General features: G+C 36.9%; 1 protein-coding gene across 19 annotated transcripts in view; it reads left to right on the forward strand.

Moving 5' to 3' along the window:
- The window catches only part of MPDZ (multiple PDZ domain crumbs cell polarity complex component), a 92,239-nt gene that overhangs the window by 38,168 nt on the left and 28,471 nt on the right, over positions 1–25,600 (forward strand). For 9 of the 19 annotated variants that reach the window (XM_059837125.1, XM_059837144.1, XM_059837124.1 and 6 more), the window contains 11 exons: positions 431–640; positions 5,782–5,940; positions 8,744–9,031; positions 9,946–10,069; positions 13,081–13,279; positions 16,121–16,162; positions 20,356–20,460; positions 21,239–21,331; positions 21,834–22,011; positions 24,149–24,259; positions 24,787–24,870. In XM_059837125.1, coding sequence (XP_059693108.1) covers positions 431–640; positions 5,782–5,940; positions 8,744–9,031; positions 9,946–10,069; positions 13,081–13,279; positions 16,121–16,162; positions 20,356–20,460; positions 21,239–21,331; positions 21,834–22,011; positions 24,149–24,259; positions 24,787–24,870 — 1,593 coding nt within the window. The remainder of the gene's footprint in view (positions 1–430; positions 641–5,781; positions 5,941–8,743; positions 9,032–9,945; positions 10,070–13,080; positions 13,280–16,120; positions 16,163–20,355; positions 20,461–21,238; positions 21,332–21,833; positions 22,012–24,148; positions 24,260–24,786; positions 24,871–25,600) is intronic. The other 10 variants (XM_059837132.1, XM_059837133.1, XM_059837139.1 and 7 more) reach the window with 7 other exon arrangements.

A 25,600-nucleotide genomic window follows, 5' to 3' on the forward strand; every position in this document is an offset into this window, starting at 1 on the left:
TTCCACTAGAGTGTGTGTGTTACATTTACCCCAGTCTACATTGCCCGCCTGTGTCCTCAAACCTCTGAGTGTAAGGGAGGATGGAGTTTGCAACACTGTTGCTACAGTAGGAAGTCATTGCATTTCTATTGTGCCTGGGCAGCACTGTGCCCACATATATAGTAGTATTTTAAATTGGAGATACATGATGGAACATCACCTAGAAAGGAGAAATAATTTTCACATTTAAGAATTAAAAATAAGGGGAGGTCTAAATGTATGGACAGTACAGACAGGATGGTTTGCTCCTACTGAAGATTTATCTAGAGGAGAGCAACACTTCTTAATAACACAACTCTGGTTATTAAAAGCTTATGAATAAACATTCTCCTCCTCAAGATACGAAAGAGTAAAAAAAAGTTAAATATTTTTCTTCCCTTTATTTAATTAGGATCCTGTTGATCCAGCAAACACTGTAATTGTGATTCGCTCATTAGTTCCTGGGGGTGTGGCTGAGCAAGATGGTAGACTTCTTCCGGGAGATCGGCTTATGTTTGTCAACGATATCAACTTGGAAAATGGCAGCCTGGAGGAAGCGGTGCAAGCACTGAAAGGAGCCCCAACAGGAACAGTTAAAATAGGAGTTGCCAAACCATTGCCTGTAAGGATTTGGGAATTCAATGTGTATTTTTCATATAATTGAAGCTAGTACATGCTGATCCTGACTTCTCCATACATTTTGTGTGTTTTGGAGTACAGCTGGTGGCCCAACTATTGCCTTACATGTTAGAGTGGCCTAGGTAGTATATTGCTGGTGTAGTGATTGCAGGACCTAGCACACCTGTCTTGCAAATGAGAAAAGAAGCAAAGGACCTTGCAAACAGCAGAGTCTTTCAGGGCTGAAAGTTGCCATAATATTATACACTGTACACTTCACATGGTTCTCTGAATGTGAAAGATGGTGACATAAAGTTGGTTTTGATTTGTGTGGAATTTACTGATTCCTTTGCTTTGCAAGGTATAGTATTGTTTCAGCTGTTATTCTGCTCAGGGAGGTTGTGTGATTTATTCTAGGTGGTGTATGGAAGAAACAAGAAAACTTTCAAGAGGTTCAATAACAAATTTTTACTTGCAAGCTTAAGAACATTAAGGTAGAATAATACTTGGCAAATTTTAAAATGTAGGCATTTGGTTAGAAGTGCAACCATATAAAAGAAAAAATAACACTTCAGAAAATGTATATGGGAAAAGAAAGAAAAAGAAAGGATAAGGGTAGAAAGGTATGTAGTCATCACCAATGGATCCAGTGACAAGACTTGATTGTTGCAATTTCACTGCCCCTTCAAAGTGCTGGTCACAGTCTTGATCAACTGGGAATGGGGGAAACCCATGAAACACAAAGTTCAATGAATTAATACACGCTCGGGCTAGATGAGAATTCCCAAGTACCTCCCCTGTAGCAGAGAGTTTCATGCTGTCTCATTTAACACCATAGATCACAGGGCATTTCTCTCTTTGATGGTTTATGACACGTAAGATGTTAGATTTTCCTTTCAGGTTAGCACAGTTGAGCCAATTATAGTCCATGAGAAGGCATGAATACCTTCAGGCTTTGTGTGAGTGTCCTCGTGAGTCTCTAGAGGAGAATTTTCACATCTGAGCCACTTGTGTAAGGATGTGGACATAATAAAAAAGCACTACTGTACCTTGCAAGATTTTCTTTTTACCAGCTTCTTTACTTATCTGGCTCAAAATCCAGCTTGTAGCCTTGGGTGATGGGTGTGCACCCCGTCTGCAGCTGGATGGTTACTTTGTGCCTGGTCAGCAAAGCACCTGCTGCTTCGGTAAATGTTTGATGCATTGACCATTAACATTCTAGTCCCTTGCAAGTATCTATGCGATCTTTGTATTTAAACAGCTTACTTTGTTTATGTTATATTGTGTAGTCTTCAGTTTGTATACATCTAACTGGTTATTTCAGGTTTGGTTTTGTAAGATAGTATGGAACAATTCGAAAAAGGAGGTTAAAGGTTACCTATGGTCACTGAGATAGTGTAGCTGTAGGAATGCTAGTGAGTGAGCATCAGTGATGGGTTAAGTTCAAATCAATAGAATGGCATTAGTTCATACATACAAGAAAGATACCTTTCTCTATATTAATAAGCCCAAGCACAGTTTAAGGGTTTCATTTTTGCTTTTCATTAATTGATAATCTTGTAACCCTTATGGATGTAGACGCCAAATTTTCATTTTTAGTAGATCTTTGTGGAGAGAGTGGGAGGGAATGTCTGTTGTTTAAGTTCCCAGAAACTTTGCTTTTCATAGTAAGAGAGTACATTTTAACTTGCTCTGCTAAATTAATTTTTCTTTAATTGGAGACTCCATATTAATTGCAGTCGAAATTTCATACTCTAGAAGATGCCACTCTGAAACAGAAAATGCATGGGGGTATTGTTTCCCTGAAATTGTAACCATATGTCATTTGCTCTTCAATATTTCATGTATAATGTTTCCCAAGTAATTAAATGTTGCACATAATTGCTGCTTCTTTTGCAGTACTGGACAAATGCACCTACTATCAAATTATGTTGGAAAAAGCTATTGGTTTATAGTCAGAATTACATTTTTTCCTCTAGAAGCTGACAGGTACAATTGTAAAACACAGAGAGCAGATGAAGTCTTCCTGCCTGCAAGCAAGATTGCTCTGTGGCTAGCAAGATTATAAAGACCACTGCTGTTAGGCTCTTTCTCTGTTAGCAGCTGTGATGGCAGTTTTAATATATCTTAAATAAGACCAGAAATGGAAAATGAGCCTAGACTAAGCTATGGGCTCTGTGGTATACATGGACAGACCTTTTTCATTATTTGGGATTTTAGAATGAGGTATGAAGCTGAATCAATTCAGATAAATCAGGAAAAAAAAAAAAAGTCTCTTTACCTGCTGTATACTGTGACTGTGATTGAAATTATCTCTTTGCTGCATTTGGAATCCATTTGCCTTTCTAAACAGCCCCCTGCCCCTCTCGCAGAATGCACTCTGCACCTGCTGTGTCCAGGCCACTCATCCGACTCAGAGCTTCGTTCTTTCTGCAGCTTTCACCTGAGGAGGGCTATGTCTCTGCTAAGGAAGATTGCTTTTTCTACCCTGCCCAGTCACTTGAGGAGGAGGGGCCAGCTGATGCAGCCCTCTTCCATGCTGAGCTGGCTCTGGTTAGTGGCCCAACTTACCGCAGATTTCCTCAGTTTTTGCATTTTGTAGTGAAAGGAGTTGCGTTGTCACTGTCCATGCTTATTTTTTTAGTGTTCGCTGTCTCCACATTACTCATCCACTGTAGGTGGGATGGATTCTGACTTTGTAGAAACTGGTGTCTAGAGACTTTAGCTTTTTGCATGAGCTGTGAATCTGGCCTATTATATGTTCATTGCTGAGGAAAAAAGAGTATTTTGCTGATGTTTTCAAAAGTGCATAGCTATCCACTTGTCCTTGCATGCACTGAGCAGCCCTTTGGAAATCTCACCTTTTTAGATAAATGTTCATGTGCTTACTTTTCTGTGTATCATGATACATCACTTTTCCACTGTGGAAAATTTTTGATATTCCCTTTTTGCATGTAATCCAGCCTTACAAGGAATACTCTGCCTTCAAAAGCTGCAAATACTACCTCCTAATAATATTCCTCAGCCTTCAACATCAATCAGTGATTATGAGATTTACGAGGTCAAAAGGTCTTCACTTGTACAAACAATGCGGCTTACTTGAGCATTCAGTGCCTAACATAGCCCAGAAGTTGCCAATAAGAACTAAGGTTAGAAAGACACAGGAAACAGGGCACTACAAAACAGAAAAAAATCCCCCAACCTCTCCTCCCACAAAAAAAAAAAACCAAAAAAAACCAAAAAAAAACAACAAACCAACAACCAACCAAACAACAAACAAAAATAAACCCAACACAACAAAGCAGCAACCCAGAATACACATGTATATGTATGTATTCCAAGTGTGTATTCTCATGGTTGTTTGTTCTGTTCTGGGTCTCATGTTGAAATTATTAGGCCCTCATTTTCTGGGGGCTTGAGCAGGGAAGCAGCTTCTATACATGAGAACTTAGTTCCTTAGAGTCAAAATTGAACAAAAACCTGAAATGCATCCTGTCAAGGTGAAAAATCTCTGCATTACTGCTTCCAGCAGATGTACTGTTTTTTCACATTTGTAGATTACAAGCTGACTTAATAGCTTGTTTTTAAACAAGACTGCATATTTTTAATTCTTCAATTACCTTTAGTAGTTAGGTAACAGTATTTTTCTTTCTCCATTCATTTAGAAGAAATACGAGTTTTGTATTCTAAATAACCTTTAATTGAAGATGTGTTGAAATAATCAGATTAAAACTATCTAAAAAATTTGACTTCCATCTGTAATTCCAATCAAAAAAAACTTGTGAAAAAAAGCAATGAAAATACATGACATAATAAAATTGTCAGTCAAGTTTGTCAGTTGTCTAATTAAATGTGCAAAATGGGAAACTAAATGTGCAGTCACCCAGCTGAAGATATGTTTTGAGAGTTCACATATGAGACACTGCTTTTCATAGACAGATCGGTACTCAGATTTTACAGATATGTCCTGAGTTTTCACAATACTTTTTTAGGGCATAGCTTTGGTAAAATAAATATGCATTTTCAAGAAGATGAGCTGAGAGTAAGTTAGAGCAAAGAAGCAGTTTGGATTAGCAGTTAAGTCCGTAGGCTTGAAATATTTAAAAAAATTATCCTTTTTACCCTGAAAAGGAATCAATGTGTTGAATTACTGCAGAGTGTTCCTACTGCTATAATGGATTCATAATATGATTAACCACAGGGACTGAAAAATAAGTCAGATCCCATCTCTGTAGATGGGTGCACTCATCTGCTTCATGCAAGTTTATGATACGAGCATGGCTTTTAATCCAATGATCATTTTGTTAGTGTAAAATATGTTCTTGAGCTCTGCCAGGGAGATAACATAATAATCAAAGTGCAGTGTACGAAGCACCATAAATTAGGGTTTTTAGGGCTTAATTTTATTCTCGTACTAAAAAGAATATGAGTCTTTGAAAAGAATTTGTTTAATCAAAAAAAAAGGCAAAAGTACTACATATGCCAATGTCTGAAACTTTTAAAAATTTTATTTCTCATGTAAGCATAATAGAAATATACAAATCCTTATAGTAATTTTGTTGTCAAAAACAAAATAATTTAAAATCTGATTATAAAATCACATAGTAAATTTTTCGTATAAATGCATTGTAAAGCACTGTAGTTTCCAGATTGTTTTTAAAAGAGTTTAAAAATAACTGATCATAAGATGTTGAGTCAAGAGAACATTCATGACATGTGGCACCAAGTGAAGTTCAATATTTTTTCCATGCTAATTATTGTAAAAAAAAATTAAAAAGAAAAAAGAAAAGAAGCCCTAATGAAATCAAAATATAGACACCAAGAAGTACATCAGAATTCTCCCAACACTTTGTACTTCTCTTAATAGGCATGAGCGTGCCTCAGCCTTGCAACTTACTCTGATTCAGACTCTTGCATTACTTCAGATATTTTTTTTGCAACCTTTGAAGAAGTAGTAACACGGATTTACTGGAAGCAGAAAATTTTCCTATTGCGCTGTGCAAATCTAATTTCAATCTATAACATGGAATGAAAAAGAAAAAGAAGAAAAGTATCAGTTTGTAGTGGCTGGTTGGTGTGCATGTGTTTGGGGCTTATGTGGTGTGATGGCAACAGCCTGGCTGATTGAATTGTTTTTGTTGTTAGGTGGACTCTGGCGAGGCAGATCTAGCGGATGAGTCCACCTTTGAATCACAGTATTCTCTAGAGAGAGACGTCTTCCAGGACTCAGTGACAGCTCTGCATGACAGTGCCTGTAGCGGTGAGGTGAACAACAGCTTCTCTCTTCCATTATCAACTCCCAAGGTAAAATCAAGGATGATTTTATTGATGGCAAACTTTGATTTTAAGTGTGACCAGGCAGGAAAAAATGTTTTGTGTCATCCTGGTTCAAAATGCTCTATTTGCTAGCAGGGTAATAGAGTAGTGCTGATGTCTTGCAGATGTGTTTGTTGAAGAGAGAGAGGCAGATAGAAGGCACAAAGCTTTGATTTTTGCTAGATAAAGCATGACTTTGCCAGAGTATGGTAAGCTGTTTGTAGTATTAAAGGTGTGGTGAGCAGTCTGCTAGAAAAATATAATTGTTATTCAAAGCATAGTAAAGAGTGGTAACACGAAATTGCTCTGTGGCTCTATATTTTAGCATGAAAAGCAAGAATAAATTTTCATCCTTATTTTTACTTTTATGCTTCATAATTAGTATGTTTCTGTGGTTTTGAATGAAATTTTCATAATGACGCTGTAATGAAAAGTAAATCCCTGTATGTCAAAACTCTGCTAATAGTTTTTATGTAAAGCAATGAAGATGTATTTAAGAGTATTAAGAAGATCAATAGCTTTTTTAGTTCTTAGTCACATACCCATAAGGATCTGATTATGTTATCTTGCTTTCCATGGGTTTTCATGTTCTTTTTAATCTTTAGATTTTAATGTCACTAACCTAGAGCTTTCCAATTCCATTGGAAAGCTAGCAGTCTTCATTGAAAACCACTCGGGTTGCAATCTGTGGTCTTGAGTAGAGTAGCCGCTGCTTTTTCTGCCACACCTGAGCTGCAGTAACTCCCATTAACCTTTCTGGAATATGTTTAGCTCTTATGAGGTGCTGGTTAGAAAGCAAGATTCATCTTCTAATGGTTTCTTCTAATCCACAGAAGAGCACATTACTGCTGTGGCAGTGGGACAGCTTGCATTGTTTAACTCTGTAATTGTTACTTAAATGGATTATGCATTTTGCATGCTTAGGATCATTTTGTGAGATAGAACTGGATTTACATTATATATCACATTGAGGCTCTAGAAAGTCTTTAGTTATTTTCACCGTTGACTTAAAGATAGCTTTAGTTTACATACTCTATTAAAATATGATGGTCCTGACTTCTCAGTGTCCATCTCTGTACACTAGTATGAAGTGAATACTAAATTCTCATCAAGCAGCCTATTCGTGATTCAAAAAACAAACATAGTGAGAAGACCTGTTCATTAATGACAAATTTTAAAGCAAGGGAAATGCAGTAAAAATTAAAACAGCACTGTTTGATGCTGTGAAGAATGCAAAGATATTTCAATAATTTGTGGCTGCAGGGCAGTTGGGAGGTTCTGAGTGTCACTTTGGTGTTGCATTTAGAATAGGTGTTGAAAAACATACTTAAAATAATGCAGACGCTCTAGTGAGGCCATATGTTACTATAGTTGTGAATTCCTGAAATTGTGTTTGTCCTAAAAAATTGTATCATTGGCTTTTCTTTAGGTAAAACAAAAATAAAAACGAGCAAATGATTCAGCTTGTAATATATGGCATACAAAATAAATGTTGAGTATGATTTGATGCTTGTTTTCACTGATTTGGAAAGGGATATGAAACAAACTTAAAAGTAGCTGTCCCGGCTGTATTTGAAACCTTGTAAAATAATTTAAATACATTACAGTATTGTGTTCTGTTCTCAAAAAGGTAGGAAATTATGTCATTGATTATATCATGGAGATTAGTTGTATTTAGGCTCTGCTCAATTATCTTCTCATCTATTACTTAAACCACTTATTTACTGGTAAGCCTTTTTTGTTCCTTGTCTGGGGACAGAACAAGCATGTGTGCACTTCATGAAAGTTGACAAAAATGAATTCTAGGGCTCTTGAGACAAAATGTTGCAAAATATCCCCAAATCCTGAGAAGCACGTCTCTCCAGCTTTTTGGAGAAGCAATAGAACAATTAATAGGACCAGTAGATAACAAGACAGATAGAGAGTGCTCAAAATCAACTCTCTCATTGCGTTTCAGAAAAAAACCATCTAATATTGATACAGAGCCTCTAAGTCTGAGTCCTTGATATATCTTTTTAAAATCTAATGTCCTACCTGTTTTTAAAATAACTTACTTTAAAAGGTCAACTGGAGAATATTTCAAGTTTTTTTCAGAATGTTGTGATTAGTGAAATCCCTTGAAACATTTCGAAGAGAGGGCCTCAGAATTTTGGAAGTCTAAACAAATAGGTAGGGAACTTAGTCCTAGTACTGCAGCCATAACTGGTAGATTTGCAATAATTATTAACTAGCAAGCTTCTGCTATTGCATTATTTTATTTCATTGTTGTCACATTTCAAATCCCCCATATTCACCTTTTGTTGAGGTTTGATCAAGTTTTTACTTGTCCCTCTTTCTGAAGAAGTCTTAATATGTTTCTGCTTAGTTAAATGGAAGGTAACATTACATTCTTGACATAAATTCAGACATTACATTGTCTGAGCTGTTTGAAATTCCTCTTTGCTTGCTAAGTGCACTGAAAATAAAGACATTGGTTTTGCAGAGTTCTTTCACCTGAGAAAAACAACTTTATGCTTGAATTTTAAAAACTTTCTGGAGTTATTAGAGTTAGTAACTTATTTTACTGATTTCTGGTGTTATAAAGCAGAAGAAATGGTCTAAGAAATCAAGTTCACTTTATAATAGAAAGAATACCTGTAGGGAACTACAGATGAGGTTGATCTTGCTGATCTCACAGCTGTATTTTTAAATTCTATGAGATTAGTTTTTGTTTAAGGTTTCAGCATGAAATGTGGTTTTGAATTATACTACAAATGAATGGTGATTGTTTGTTGTCTCCTGTGTTGAACAGTCTGTTGGAGAGGAATGCCCAAATGCTGCAGGTGATTTCCATGTATCTGAGAAGAATCTGTACAACATGAATCTGAATCAGAGACTCAGAGATGAAAAGTCTGTAGTGGAGAGTAGCTTGGAAACTGCAAGTGATTTTACTAAAATAGATCTTCTGACTCTGGAGGTTTCAGATATTAACCAAAATGAAAGTGAAAATACAGCAACATGGACTGGATCTCAAACAGCATCAGAAATCCTACTAAATACAAGCCTTGCTACTACCACACAGCTTGATCCCAATGAAAAAGTAAAGTTGTTTGACTTTTTTTTTTTTTTTACAGTAATTTAAAAAACATATCAAAAGCCTGTAATAAGACCAAAGAATTTCCTGCAGAAATTGTCACAATCCAATAGCTGTGTATATTTCTTTGATGAATAATGTCCTTTGAGTATGTTAGCTCATGTCAAAACTTTGGGATATAGATCTTTCCAAAACAAGACATAATTTATTTTACTGTCATCAAGACAGTATTTTCTCAGAGGTTGGAGGTGCAGGGGTATATACAAGTCCCTCAGGCCTGCCATCATTAGACACTGCTGGGCATCTTCTAGGCAGGACAGGGGAGTTTTCTTAGGCCTTGTTAACCTTCACAGGGACATGAGTGCACACAGGAAGTGCACAGCTGGAATTGGGCCTAGGAAGCCAAAGGGGGTGGTGTGAATGTCTTGCATCATGCTGTTCTTGTAAGGCTGTGCAGTTCAGCTCACAAACTGATCTGTAATAGTGCAGTGTGCAAAAATAATTTTCCTTTATATGACAATCACTGTGACATTTGTTTATTATTTATTCCATTCAGTGATTTGTTAAGAAATGCTTAAAAGAGCTGCAATTTCTTACAAGATCTGTTACTTTGGTACTGGCGAATTGTCAGACATCTGTGGTCCTTGAATTCATTCTGCTAATTTTGATATCCCTAAATTAAAAGTGTGATTTGTGATAGATGTGATACATTGCCTGAATGAAAACAGAAATTATGATCTTTGATGAAAGTATTGATCTTTGATGAACTGACTTTTCTGTCTGTATAAGGAGTTTTCTCTGTAAGAAGTCTGACTTAATTACGTGCATGGCTTTTGTGTAAAGCAAAAGTAGTTGAGATCAGTATGATCAATCATTTTTATCTTGGTGAATTGAGCTGGTGTTATTTTCCCTCATGTTAGGATCAATTGCTTTTAATGGAAAAGAGGTGCCCGGTATCTTTGGAGGGAAATTCCACACCCCAAAATTCAGTCAAAAACTTGTATGAGAAGACTATCACTATTGCAAAAGGCAATTCAAGCCTAGGTAAGTTAGCGAACTTTTTTTGTAAACTCTTCAGGAATATGCCTGTTGGTTTTCCTTGTACATTCCCTGTTTAATTAGTAAAAAATAAGTATTTTCCATTTAGTGGGAACAGGACATTCATTCTTAGCTCCTCTTTCCTTGTTTGACAGTGATGGATCTGGATCCATTTGCTGTCATTGTGAACACAAAAGTGAAACGTGCAGTCTCACTGAGAATTTGTTCTCCCATAAAGGAGTTTAATATTTTGTAGGTGTTAACAATTTTAATGCATTGTTTTTCCACTACTAATGTAGTGGAAAACCAAGATATAGCCAAGGAATGCTGTAGAAGAACACTGTGGTCAAAGAGCTGCAAATGAGACTTTCAAATATTTGTAAACGCAAAATGATCTTGCTTCCTGAGGATGGTCAAATTGGACTAAACAAGCTGCTTGCTTCCTTCCCTCAAGTTTGAATCCAAAGAGCATCAATATTTCTAAAAATTATGTCATTCATAAATTTAATAGGCAGTATTTTTGGCTTAATGATATTATCATTTTGTAGTGACGTTCAAAGTTTTTCGATATCTACAATCTGCAACTTCCTGTGCATACTGACTAAAAACATATTTTGGAATCAACACACACAAGAGATGATAATGTTTTTCATTGTCCTGTTCTGCTCTCAGGTGTGGCCCTGAGCAGTGTGAGGTGGAGAACAAGAATAGAACCCTCCCAGAGCCCATGCCAGGAAGGCTTTGTGTTGAAAGGCAGTGATGTATGCCTCCTATTCGGTGGCTTTTTTGTTTATTTGGTTTCATTTAGGTTCCTGATACTGTTTCTTCCAGCTAACTGCATAATTTTGAAGACTCTTTGAGATTGGTAGGGCAGGACTTTGTGTGGGTGCTGGTTATAGGAGTAACTCTGCAAATGCTTTAAAATTGGCTGTCCGCAGAATTGAATGTTTATAAACAGCCCCAAGTCAGGACTTCCTTGCTGTGCAGAGGTGGGTATCAGTTTTTTTTATCGCTGTGATGCTGTATTTCAGTGGACGTCTTGACCTGGAATAAACTGCTTTCTTATGGCTGGATGCTCAGTCTGCCACGTACCACCTTCATGAAACAGCCATCCTTCAAAATGGACCTGGTTTAAAACCAGGATCTGAAAAATAAAAATATGTAGAAAAGGTTGATATAAGGTTTATTTTTCATTGGTATGCGGGGCTTGGTTAACTACTACCTTTACTGGCCTCATTGCTAGGCTGTATAAAGTGTAGGTCACAATGCATTCCAAAGCATCTGGATTTTGTAAAAAAAATATCTTTATAATGAACTCTTCATTCAGTGGAATAGGTTTTCATTTATGGATGAGTACTTTAAGGGCACTGAATATCAAAGCATGTTTCATCTCAAGCTTAATACAGCATGAAAATGCAGACTTCGGCAGGGTCCATATTGGTCCATATTTTATGCATAAAATATAAGACTGGTCTTGACATGTACAAAATATGAATGTGAATGTTGCTTTCTTCTGGCTTTTGACTGTAGCATTTTTCTTCCAGTCTGAGTGTGCTCTGGCCTGTGAAGCAGCCTCAGCACAGTGATCAGTTTATGCACATGGCTGCACTGCTTTTACCCTTAATTGTTAAAAAAGCAGCTAAGTCAAGAACTATGAATGATGTTGAAAGCTGCAGCTGCATTGATTAAATAGTTGACGGTTAAGAACTGGCACTTCTTTTTTCCTTTCAAATGGTGTCACCCATAGTTTGCAGCAGCGCTTTAGTGCCAGCTGTTTCTGGAGCTCTAACATTTTGACTGTAATTTTTTTAAAGATGAGAAGCACCCAAATGCAGAAGGGCTGAAATGCCATTGTCCTGCAAACACTTTGGCAACTTTACAGTGGAATTTGCATTTTTAATCTGAAGCTGTAGGTTTCCAAAGTGTGACATAAGGCTTTCAGGTCTGTAATGATGATGTCATCATAGAAAAAGGGAAAGGGTGTCTGTTGTATGTGTGATGTTTTCCTAAAGTGCTGTTACACTGCCTTCAGTAATATCTGCTGTTGTCTTAACCAAACAGCAAGGTTAGGTTCAGAATTTCAAACCATATTTTGAAAAAATAATAAGTTTTTTATTAAGTAGTGTTAAGATAGTGGAAGTCCTCTGAGTGGATTTAAAGGGTTCCAGCCCTGCCTTTCCTACTGCCTTAGTGAAGAGCTAAGTTTTTCCTGATACTAGGGTCTGTTTCATGAACACCAACTGCCCTGAAGATAACAGTGTCAACTCATGTGTGTAAGAACAGTTGCAATGACACATGAAGGCCACCCTAAGTCAGTCCCTATAGGTTCCCCATGGGACAGGAGAGGCCAAGAGGATATCTGTCTTATTTCCCTTTACTGGAAAGAAAGTGGAGTTAAAGGGTATAAATACTGAGAAGCAGTATCCTTCTGTGCCACAGGTAGGATACTGTTTTAAGTAAAATACTGAGCTGTATTCATTAACAATGTAGAGACTTTCACAGAAGTCAGAATGCTCTTCTGGGTAAGCTATGGCCCACCTAGGAGAGTGGGAAGGCAATCAGCATCACAGTGAGATCTGATTCATGCTTTCTGTTGAAAATAGGTGTGTATTTGTTTTTGGCTATTAATTACCTGTTTAATGATTTCACCTTTCCAAAGAGAGTTGTCATAAATGAAAGTAAATGTGTAGAAACTCAGTGAACCATTAGAAGAGTGGTTTTAAATGTCTTTTTTTTTAAGCAATTCCATTATATTTCTTATTTTTTGCTTAAATATTCCACTGTCTGAATTTTTCTTGTATTGAACTGAGTATGTGAACTGATAACAAGGTCAAGTTACTGTGATTGTGGTTTGTAATTGCTGTCTCAAAGGAGAAAAGTAAGAGCAACATTTATAGGCTTGGTGATATTGGCAGATTCACTGACTGACTTTTCCTTTGCCTGTGCCTGATTTCTTTCTCTTGGTATCCAGAGCTGTGGCTCAAAGACATTAACTGTTTCATGTGTTTTTACTATAGGGATGACAGTAAGTTCCAATAAGGATGGTTTGGGAATGATAGTTCGCAGTGTCATCCATGGAGGCTCAATAAGTCGCGATGGACGGATTGGTGTGGGAGACTGCATCCTGTCCATTAATGAAGAGTCAACCACAAACTTAACCAATGCACAAGCCCGGGCTATGCTGAGACGGCATTCACTCATTGGACCAGACATAAAGTAGGTAAAACTAGATGATGAATTATGGTAACAAAAAACTGATAATGAATTTTTTTTTTAATTTATGGAAGTATTTTAAATGAGAATTTTGTTACTACACATCAATTTACCTTTAAGTTGCAGCATCAGATGGATAATACACCTTCAGATTACATTTCATGAATTTCAAAGATGAGATCACTAAAGTGAGAGGCTTCAGATATTCTTAGAAATCACTTTCATGAGTATCATCATTATTAATGTCCTGCCTAGTTTTATTGAAAGAATAGGATTAGACAGAATTTTGCATTCATAGTATGACTCTTCTAAGGAAAGTTACAATTTTCTGAAGATGTTTGTGGTTCTTGAAGGTGGACTGTCCTGGCCATTGCACAAGTAATTACATTTAGTTTTTTTCATGGGTTTTGGTTTTGGATGCCAGACAGAAAGTATGAAATATGATGTTAGTGCACAAAATTAATGCTTGAATCATATCAGTATGTCTATGAAAAAGAGTATAAACACTGTTTTTTATAGGCACTTCCAATTTTTTATTAGTACATATGAATGAGCTGTTGCTCTTGTGCATAACTGTCTGCTCTTGGTAGTAGTAGTTTCAAATTTCCAATAATTAATACAGGTTTTGAGAAGCCCACTTGAACTTTTTCTCAAGTTCACAAAAATTACGAAATTTTAACTGCCTTAAAGTACAATTCTTTCTAATTGCTGTGATTGTGGAATTAACTTTGCCCACAAGAACTGTCTGAAAATGAGGCTGTTCCTGAAGATGTGGGTAGAACTGTAGGCACACCAATGCTAGGTTTACAGCTTCAAAACCTAGTCACTGTTTTCTCTGTTTAGCCTGTGGTAATATTGATTGGGTCAGATATGGAAAGGAGTTGTTGGTAATAGAAGCATCTACTTATTGGTGAGGGTGGCCTTAAAAGAATCAGTCCAGTCCCAGTGTGGTTACAGGTGTAACTGAGGTTAGAACTGGGTTCAGAATGTACAGCAGGGCATTCCATGCTTGCCCAGAAGTATTCTAGCTTGAGGAGACCTAGTGTTTTGTGAACAGGTGAACAAAGTACCTTCACTGTGACTACTAGGTTGACTTGCCTTCCCCATACTGTCATGCATTTAGATTATGATTTAATGTAAGCCTGTTTAAATAAAGGGATATGCTCATATAATGAATTACATTATTGTAAATGCTCTCAGAAATATCAGCGAGTCAGTGTTCATACAGTCTGATGTTAATTATTACTGTATGGTTCCAAACTATGACTCCCAACTGTCATGATTGAAGTCAGTTGTATGTGCACATGCATGGGTGTGTGTGTATCTGCTTAGAGACACAAATGCTGCAGCATTATTCTTCTTTGAGGATTCTTTTTTAGTGCTATAGTTCATAATCAAATACAAGTATGTTCACTATTTATGCTTATGCTTTTATAGCTGCTCTCTTTTATGCTGTGTGACTACAAGTTTTGTTTTGTAGTCTTACTCTTTTGCAGTTATGTTGGAAATACTAAAATCTTGCCTTAGGTGTGGATATTCAGGTTTTCCAGAGAAAAATGCATTCCATTTCTGAAAGATATTGCAGAAAAGGGGCAATTGCTATTCATATTCTTACTCAAGATTTTTGTCTTTTGTTTTGTATTTATGTTCTTTTTTGCATTCCTATGACAAGTTTTAGAGTGAAGCCAGCTTCTTCACTTTAGAAACAGAAAGACTAAATCCATCGGTAGCTTCTAAAGGAGTCTTGCAAGAAAAATGACAGTATTTTTTTGACTATATAGTTTGCTTTAGCACTATTCAGCATAATCAAACTTTTGTTTAATTTTTAACTTGAAGGAGCAGTATAGGATCCCAGAAAAATATTGTGGTACAAACATGTGGCTAACACCCCAAATCAGAAATTTGGAGATGAGGAGCTACATGTTAAGATAGTTCTTTATGTTTGCTGAGAAGGATACACACCCCTCCCCCATTCCCCTCCCATATCTGTCAATTCAAGCTAATGTGGTGCATCACCTTGCAGCATTTTTAATTTAAGGGCCATTTCAAAGATTTAAGTTGAATCTCTTACCCTTGGAAAACAAGGGTATGCTGGCACTCAGATGTGACCATCTAGATATCATTCCTCTTCGTCCTTACTGCAAAATTTGCCCCTTAACTTTTAGATTGAGTGTTTTTTGAGTAGCAGGGTGCCCCAAAAAAGTGAGTAAGCAGAAGTATTTTGCTTCCGAAGCTGTATTTCAAATACTAGCAAGTAGTATTTGCAGAAAAAACACAAAGAAATTCTTACCAGCCATGTAAAGGCATTCTTTAATTCTGTTAAAAGATAGCTGATTTTAAATAGTTCAAGAATGAGAAGCCTGAATTTGAGTTGTGTATTTAATTTTTTTCCCCTCTGTGTGTAGAAAACCAGATGTGTGGCCTTACTGAATGCATTCTGTTTCACTTCTCACTCTACCTTGCCAGAAGCTCTTATATTTCTGTAATAAAGCCAGTGTTTTGTGCTCAGCAGCAGCTGTTTGTAGCATCTGTCAGATAATTATAAAGCTGAATTAGAATTCACCTGACTGAATGGGGGATGAATTCCTGACCAAAAAATGAGAGAGACTGCAATACCATTTTCCATGCTTCTTAATAATCACTACTATAGACAATAATAAAAAGCAGATGTTTTCTGGGTTAGATGTAGATGAGGTGGAACAGGACAAAAAAAAGGAGAGGAAGAAAAAAAATACCAACTCACACTTCTACATACACAAGTATGCCTCTCACATTCAGCATGAGACATTGATATTAATTAACACCATTGTAAAAAGATGCTGCATCGTATGCTTCACATTCTAGATCTTCTCCAGCACCTGCTGATGATCAGACCCTGTGTTATGTGTGAGTATTGGCAATTCAGAAACTCGTTATGGCTCTGTGTTGCAACTTGTCTGTAAAATCATTCCATGCTTTTATGACATCAATAGTAATGTCAGGGATATATCCAGATATAGGTACATATTCTCTTTCTTCCCATGTATATTTGTGTGTGCATGCACATGTGGCTGCACATGTGAATGTGTATATATATATTTTAATTAAGAAAGATACAACTGTGTGTGTATAATTGTATTATATATTTGTATGTGGCTTTAAACTTGAAGATTGGAGCCTGCTTTCTAAGTCTGGAATGAAAATATGTATATTCTAAAAAAAATGTTGCTAATATATTTAAATTTCATCTATGACAGACACCCAAGATGTGCTCAGAGCACGTGTGCATGTTGTGTGTATGTGTACATGGTTCACTTCTAGAATTGGCATGAGCACAATGTACTGATATCTGGATTAATCTCAGTGTCATATTTTCTGTGGCACTTACATTTTACTTCCTTCATATATGCAAAGGGTTAAATTGAACCTTAAATGTTAATTAAAGTAATTTGTCCTAAGCATTTTCCATACTTTATAATTTATTTGTTGGTGTTTCAAGGTTTTGTGTGACTGTTCAGTCAAGCATGTGATAAACGTTCCTCTGTTCTGCATGCAGTGTTGTGTTTATAAGATACTTTCATAAGTAAAACCATTGGTGTTTCCATTGTCACTGCTTTAGTTGCTAGTGCATATCTGGGGGTAGAAGTGGTGATAGCTCTTAAGAAAGAAAACCAGAACACTTTTCTTTCAAGCTGTGCAGCTACAAAAGAGGGGAAGATGGTTAAACCATATATATACATTCCTTTGAAATTGTTGAACTTTAATTTCTCTTGCAGTGAAGAAACATGACACAGAAGTGGAGCATACATTTATTTATTTTTTTTCTCTGTCTTCATGTCTGTTTTCTGGCCCTTGTTTCTCTTACTGTCTTCCCTGTACCTGTATTAAGACAATTACCAGTATATTTTGCAGATGAACGGTTGCCTTGGTGGGGTTTTATTTCTGCTTTACAGCACAAAGTTCAACAGAGTTGGTCAGAGGAGCCAAAAACACTTCTTGTTCTGTGCCCCTCATCATTCCAGCCACAGGCTGAGTGTTCAGGATTATGCTGAATGTCTTCAGACCTCACTTTGACCTCCAAGTGAGCTCCAGCAGCAATCCAGCAAAGTGATGGATTTGATAACAGTGAGGTGTCTGCCCATGAGCACTAAGCAGGGAAAATACTCTTTCATTTCAATAATAACATGCAGAACAGAGAGAGTAGGAGGACAGTCACATCAGTAATACAGGTAATAAGAGCAGTTAGGGAAACCTTTGCAGTTAACTGGACTTTACAAATCATGAGCAAGATACAAAGATGAACTCCACGCAGAAGATAACTTTTCATATATTTGATCCTTGTGATTTGTTTTTCTTTTGTATGTTTTTTTTTTTTTTTTGCAAAATGCAAGTGTTCTGGTTTCTGTTTGTAAAACAACTGAAGCATTACAGAAACCTAGGTAAGAATGAACATGGAGATAAGAATGAACAGTTAAAAACATACTGAATGTTAGTTTGAGTGCTTTATACTAGGCTATTAGAACTGTAGTTAAGCACTAGAATACAATTAATGTATTTTTTCCAAAGAACTAAAATGTACTAGGTGCCAGTGAGATTATCTAAATTTTATTCCATCTGTGGAAATCAACTAGGTAATTCACTTGTTCAGTTTTTGATGCATCTTTTTAAAAATGGTAAAACGAGCCTCTTTTCTTTATAATTCTAGTGCTGTACACAGAAAGAGAAGCTAAGACAGTTTTTTGGAGACGTTTCTAAATAGCGTTTAAAACTCTTTGAGAGAATCCTTTGAGTCATACCTTTTTAATGATTCAGCACAATGTCAATTGTTTGATCATATAACAAAGTGCAATAGGGTGTCCCAGAAGTTGGAGTGCATATGGTTTGCCTCCCTCTTGAGATCAGCTGATCTCAAGTGCTCATGCATAAGGTAGGGACTACTGCTGTCATTGGACCTTGGCACTCTGCATAATTATTTGCCTTGTACTCCTTGCAGAAAAGGACTAGACAGGAGTTGATATATATTGGACACTGTACTATCAGAGATCACACTCCGCTGTATTCAGGCTGAATCTGGGATAACCTATTTTCTTTTGTAGGACTGTGCCATTCTCCTTTCCATACTGTAGCTTCCACCTTCAGTTTAGCAGAAAGAAGATTGTCCAGGCCTTTTGACCAGAAGTTCTGGTTTCTTTACTGTATCTTTCTGTCAAGCGAAAACTGCATTATTTCCTACTTACTTTTATAAGTGATAAATATAACTGAATGAATGTTACATTTTCTTACATTGAAATCTAACCTACAGGTCTTACAGTTTTTGTAAAGGCAAGGTATTCTTTTTGGCCTGTTGGGTGAAGCTGCTGCATCAGCATTTGACCCATGAGAGTTTTGTGAGCATAATGCTTGTACTTCTCTGTAACTCAACACGTTTGGAGTTGAAGATGGCTGAGAAATAGTAGTCATTATTCTCCAAAATTCTTTTGTCTCTTACTTCTTCCTGTTTTACTGCTGGGTCTTCACAGAATAGCTGCTGCATGTCTTTGGCATTTCACAGTGCTGGAATGCCCTCAGGAAAGGCAGATAAGGGTTAGTGACATAGTGCTGGGAGTTTTTTTCCAAGTGTATGTTAACTTCTCAGCACTCCAAAATGAAAATATGTTGTGTCAAATGAAGTAAGACATTTGAAAAAAGGCCAATGCAGAACAGGAAGATTTATATGAATTTAGATAATATGGTTTTAGAAATTTCCATTTAAAGAACTAGGAAGTTCCTTCTGTTCAGCGCCCTAGACACTTTTTTTCACTTTTCTAGATATGGTAGGTGTGAGAGGAAGTAGGGAACATGCTTGGACACATACACAGATGGACAAATTAAGGTGGCCCTTATACTAATTTTTGGTAGTGTGTTTTGGACTGATAGCAGTAGTCATATAAAACTTTATTTGTGTTTGTTCTGATGCTTGATATATTCAGAAGAAAACTACTGAGAAGGGGGAATCAGTGGCTATCAGGATGTGACAAAGAGGACATCAGTCAGGAATGATGGACAGGAGATGGCTCCATATGAAAGCCTCAGACTTGAAAGGGTCTCTTCCCAGCAGTTTACATATCCTTGTGAAGTGGCCAAGGCCTTTTATTTTTGGTTTAGCCCCCTCTCTGCTACGGGGAAATATGTTATTTTTTTCTTTGAACAATGTGATGTATGGCAAGACAGACTTTTTTTCTGCCCTTTTTCCATCAGCCTTACTTCTTGGTATTACTTGAGTCTGATAGCTAAGCTGTAGATTTTTAAGAACACAAAGCATCATTAAAGGAGGGCTATCTAAGTAGCCCTGCTTATATCATGGAGGATGCTGTGGTATCCTTTTGTCTCCCAGATGGAAGCTTTTCAAGAAATATTCTTTAGGGCTTAATCTTTTTTCCCCCTCTGTGTTTCACCCTCCCCAGTCTATTGAAGTCTTTCTGACATTCAAACATCAAGTGGAGTCTGCATATCATTCTTCTGATTAAACACAACTGTCTGACTGTCCTAAACTGGTTGGAAGTGTGCCTGAAGACCTGGGGGAAGGAGTTGAGCAGGGGATTGGTCCTTGTGGCATAGGTGGTGTGCTGTAACACATTTTTATATCCAAACCTATGAAATATTCTTCACTTAAAGCATAGAGATCTAAAATAGATACAAAACCACCCATAAAAGCACAAAACCTCCCACAGGCCAACTTTCAGAAACATTTTCAGCTGTCATTAAGAGTGATAATGGTGCCTCAAACCTCACAGATCCTTCAATATTTGTCTTTGCATGAGGAATCTCTGTTTAGAATGAATCTGGATTGTCTCTTGTTACATTCCTGTCACTGTTCAAGCACCATTTACTTTAATTACAAAAAATCATGTGCTGTTCAGCTACCTAATTTGTCTATAGATGAGTACTTGTTGCAAAGTCACAAAGGATTTGTGTGAGTGCTTATTCCCAGCATACCAGCACTATTGTTTTGAAGTCAGCAAAGTAGTCTTGAGTGGGATTCCTCATACCCATACCTCACACTCACTAAAGGGAGGACTGCATTCCCCATGCTAGTTTAATCATGTCCCATTTTATTGCAGTATTACATATGTGCCAGCAGAAAATTTAGACGAGTACAGGGCCAGTCTGGGACAACAGACAGAGGGAACAGTGCCACTTGAACTTTTTCCTTCACATATTGTCAGGTGAGTCAAAAGGCTTACAGCCTTCTCCCAAATAGCTCTCAAACGTAACCCTTTCCATACACCTTGCATTTTGGGACGGTAAGTTTTATTTTAGAAGAGATGAAAGATGGATGATTTTCTTCAGACTGGCATCAACAACAGTAAAAAGGTGTTAAAAATACAGTTTTTGCTCTGACTAGCACATTTTTAAGCGTTTTTACAAGTCTGTTTGATCTGTCCAAAAAGGAGATTGAATTCTTTCTCATCCTAAATTTAAATAGCATGCAATTGGATTTATGGATTGCCACAAATACTGAAGTGCTTCCAGCATAAGACTTTGGTATTGATGGTCTTTCCAGAACATAACTGGACAAAATAAATTGTGTCGTTCTTTTCCTTCAGTTTCAAAAATTCATTGCAGTTACTGTCCAAAATTTCAAAGTGATTAATAATTGGATTTTTGCAATTCATCTCCAAAAGCTTAGTTGAGTGCTGCTGTTGTAATTTCTTCTATTTGGAAAACAATAAATTACCTTTAGCTTTAATTTGGTTGTATTTCCAAATTACACTTTGTTGTTCTGTATTGTGGATAGAAACTTCATTGCAGATAAGAAGTGGACAGGGAATCCCTGAACACTGTATGGATTCTAAAAGACATCAGAAAAAGAAGTTCCTTACCTGAATCCCATGTACAAATTCTGAAACTGTCAGGGTTACTCAATATATGATTTTTTTCAGAAAAATCTAGTGATTATGTGGATTCTTTAGAAATTATTTTCATGTTTGTGTTTATCATCAGGGAACTTCCAGAGCTTCCAGAACGTGAAGAGGGGGAGGGAGAAGAAAGTGAACTTCAAAATGCAGCTTTCAGTAACTGGAACCAGCCCAGAAAGTAAGTGCAGATCTAGTTGCACATTATAAAGTGGCATCTAAAATTCAAAAATTCTGAAACATATTTTGTGAAGAGTGAAAAACAACAGAATCACTGCACTTATGTATGTTGTGCATTGCTGGAGTAATTAATGATTGACTTTGACTGCCATTGGGCTAAATCTCTACAGTCTAGCAGTGTCTTGATTGTTATAGTAATTTATTTCTTCTTATTCCAAGCTGACTCGCAGTGATCAAGTCAAAAAAGATGAAGAGAAAGATTCAAAGTTTCTATTAGAACTCAAAACAAGTTGACCAATACTAGACTCAATTACAAAATTTCTGATCAATCCAGTAGATAACTTCTACTGAAAGACAAAACTTTGCAAAGAGGAGTTATTTTCAAATAATTTTTCAAAATAATTGTTCAAAAGAATTGTGCAAATCCAGGTGTCCTCACTGTGCATCTTTGCCATAATCACAACAGATTTTAATTTAGTTTGGTCCTTTTTTTATCACAAAAGGGTCGAACTCTGGAGAGAGCCTAGCAAGTCATTGGGCATCAGCATTGTTGGAGGACGAGGTATGGGAAGCCGCCTGAGCAATGGAGAAGTGATGAGAGGGATTTTTATCAAACACATCCTGGAAGACAGCCCAGCTGGCAAAAATGGAACACTGAAAACTGGAGATCGGATTGTAGAGGTACCATCTGAAAGCCTTTTGCTGCAATTTCCCCAGCATCTCAGGAATCACTGAGATGGATGTGTGGTGGGCTGACATCTGTGCAATTGCCACAGCTGATACCTCTTGAGCCACACAGACTGTAGTACCATCTGCTGATGTTTGTGTGCAGACAGCTGCCTGTTAAGTTGAATATTCAACCTGAAACATATGACTGACTGTGTGAGCAGGGGTCTACAAAGCCGGCAGTTTGACTTGCCTAGTTGAAAACCAGAATGTGTAGGAAAAAGCTTAAGTTTGGTGAAACGAAAAGATTTTTCACCTTTTGCACCTTTTCACTGGGTAGGAATAGAAACAGCCCGGGCAAACTATGCAAATGAATGTCAAGATCATTTTCATCTGAAATCTTAATTTATTCAAATAGTTCTTATGCATCTTGCGCAGGAGTTAAGGGAGGCTTTTTTTTTTTTTCTCCTGACATGAAGAAATCTGTGTTTGATAATTGAGACATGAAGAACATTTTGCCCATGCCTCAGTATAATGTAGCCAGTGGTATTGCAGGGTGGGATTTATCTTCATTTCTCTTCTACTTGGCTAGTCCTGTGCTCATGCAGCCACTTCTACTTTATCACTTAAAGATATTGCAGAGTGAACATACTGAAGGGAATAGATCTTTCCTGACGTGACTATCAGTGTCAGACATTGCCCTATCTACAGTGTCAGGCTAGTAGAAACTGCCTCCATGTAACCCTTCTGGATGTCCTTAGCTGACTATCCATCAGTAAGAAGCCCAAAAAGCAGAGTGATGGAGTTGGTGATTCTGCCTCAGACGGGGCTTGACTTACATGGTGGTACTGAAACTGCAGTTTGCTGTTTGCTACGGTATCAATATTGAGTATCTTGAAATAATACCTTAGTATAGGTAGCACTTTGTGTAACAGGATGGAACGGTTTGCAGTGTATGAGAAGTTGGGAGGTGGAATTTTGCTTGAAGGCCACAAAGGTAAAAACAGTCATTTCAAATAAATAACTGGATTTTTGTAAGTGCAATTGTCTCTGACAGTGATGCTTTCAGAAACTAGAATGGCTGAGTGAAAACAAAATGTTGTGTTAATGTAACTGTTTCTGAATGAATAGTTTCAGTTTCTCAATTTGTGGCATACGTAAACTTCCATCTCTGCAGTGAGTACAGTTTTTCAGACATGGGAAGTTGGAGAGTATTATTGTTCTTGTCAGTTCCTCTTAGGTTTAGAATTTCTCTTAGATTGTTTTTGTGCTCTCTTATTTGCATTGAATGATTAAGTTTAAGTTAGCGTGAGACAATTAAAAAGTTGTAGGGACAATCCTCATCATATAAGTTTGTGTACTAGAATTGCCACTAACAAATAACCTTTCTGTGTTAGCTGCTAGCTTTTATTGTGGTCATTGTGACAATACTTTACAGATGCTAACCTCACCTTAACATTGTTCTTACCTGGATAGCAGGACAAATTGTTTTACACACCCATACATATACAGACATATTAAAAAAAAAAAAAAAAAAAACAGGCACAAATTTATCCTTAGCCATCCTGTGTACTTTCATTCTTCCAGAGGATAGAAAGCTTTTCAGCTCTGACCTAAAAATTTAACTTCTGAAGAAAGTGTCTAGTAGCTAAAACTAATCTTGCTTCAGGGAAAAAAAAAAAAAAAGGAAGAAGATAAAACAAAAGAAAACTGTACTGGCTTAATACCCTATCAAGAAAGACTCTCCAGCACCTAACAAGTTTCAGTTTTAAAATCTCGTAAAGTCCTGAGTAATAGTTTTTTCTTAAGGTGGGGTTGCGGGAAGCAGTATTTGGTAAACACTCCTACTCTCTTCAGATTGTCATATCTCTTCTGTTACATTGCATGTGGGAGAACTTATGGAGTCTGAACTAAAAATGTTTCAAAACATTTTTAAAATGGAGGAATAAGAGAATATTTATTTGATGTTCTATTAGCGCTCTTGAAAATACCAAACCTGTGTTTGAGGGACCTCAGGCCAAGTCTGTAGAAAGGTCCACTAAAACAGAGGGTTGGGCTTAGGTTTTAGCCAAAGTTTCCTAACCAAAACTCAGAACTGACTCATGACTCTTGTAGCTTCTTGCAATGTTAAGATGAGGCCTTCCAATTACAGGTGGATGGAATTGACCTCAGAGATGCCAGCCACGAACAAGCTGTGGAAGCCATACGGAAGGCAGGCAATCCTGTAGTCTTTATGGTACAGAGCATTATAAGCAGACCAAGGGTAAGCATAAAGAATATGAAAAGAGATGTAATATATAGTAATAGATGAAGCAAATGTTCAAGATGGTGGTATTTGGGAATGGGATATTTAATCCTGAAAGTGCCATCTCAACTATTTTAGGAACAAAGATTTGATTTAAGTATTATTTCCATTTAGAATGAAATCGATTTGGATTTGGAAATACCCTCCAGCACGCCGTCCTCAAACTATTTTGAAAAGCCTCAAGAAAGATAATTTGTTGGGGGGCAGAGTAGGAGTCTAAATAAAACCATCTGTTAGAGATTGACAGCATGTCTGAGGAGCGCATGCAGAAATACAGCACCTGTTAAAAAATTCTGTGGACTTTAATGAAAGGACCTAGAAGTACACGGAAGTTTTCCGTCCCTAAGCTGCACGGACATTGCAGACAAAAGCTACAGTGCTTTAATATAAGTTGCTTGCATCACTAGAAACTAAACTTCCTCTTTGTAGAGTCTGTGTAAGCTGCATGTTTATTTACTAGTTGTCTCATAACTCTTGTTCCCCAGCCAGAGTCTCTTTATAGCCCTTCTTCAGCTTCTGCTCCCTGTGGGCAGAAAACTACTAACCCATTTTATCGTCAGTCATCTAAGGTAAAGTTGCATGAAAAAACTCTGTTGAATGTTGAATATTGACACTCAAACTACTAAAGTAATACTTTTGTATTTGCTGTGATGTGAAGAGAATTGCTGCTGCTGAATGTTTAGGCCCATCTGTGATGGAAATTTCGCCATTACTATATCACTACTTTTATTTAGAGAATGCTCATTTGCTATTTTTGATTGTAGTTCTTTTTTCTCTATTTTCAGCTTAAGCTTGTTGGTTATTTCTTGACTGTATTAACAAACTCTTGTTTCTCTGTAAGCAGAAACATTGCAAATGCTCTTCCTGTACCCAAACATTGTGTTGTGATCATCATAAATGGCATTATGTTTATTATTTTCATTCTTTTGAAGCTTGCATTTGTACTTAATAATAAGATCTTACTCTATAATAAGAACTTCCTGCTTTTATTCATATCTAGTCACCCACGTAGCTAGTTGCCTACACACCTGAGCAAAAATTATTATGGTATCACTATGTATTTAACCAGGCAGTCGGTTTTAAGTGACATGTAGCTAATGAGTCCATTTCTTCTGTTTTGTTTCATGCAAGGTTTAGTAGTTAAGAGAGAGCCTGTGTGTGCTTCAGAACAGCCAGAATAATGCAAGTGGCCTGTGAAAAGACAGTGATAGTTTTGATAATGAGGAGTTACCCATCGAGTCTGTTTCATACCTATACCCCCTGTGTATTTCTGAGTAAGAAACATATCACTGTGGTTAT

Source organism: Haemorhous mexicanus, chromosome Z (genome assembly GCF_027477595.1).
Source record: "Haemorhous mexicanus isolate bHaeMex1 chromosome Z, bHaeMex1.pri, whole genome shotgun sequence".
Classification (NCBI taxonomy): domain Eukaryota; kingdom Metazoa; phylum Chordata; class Aves; order Passeriformes; family Fringillidae; genus Haemorhous; species Haemorhous mexicanus.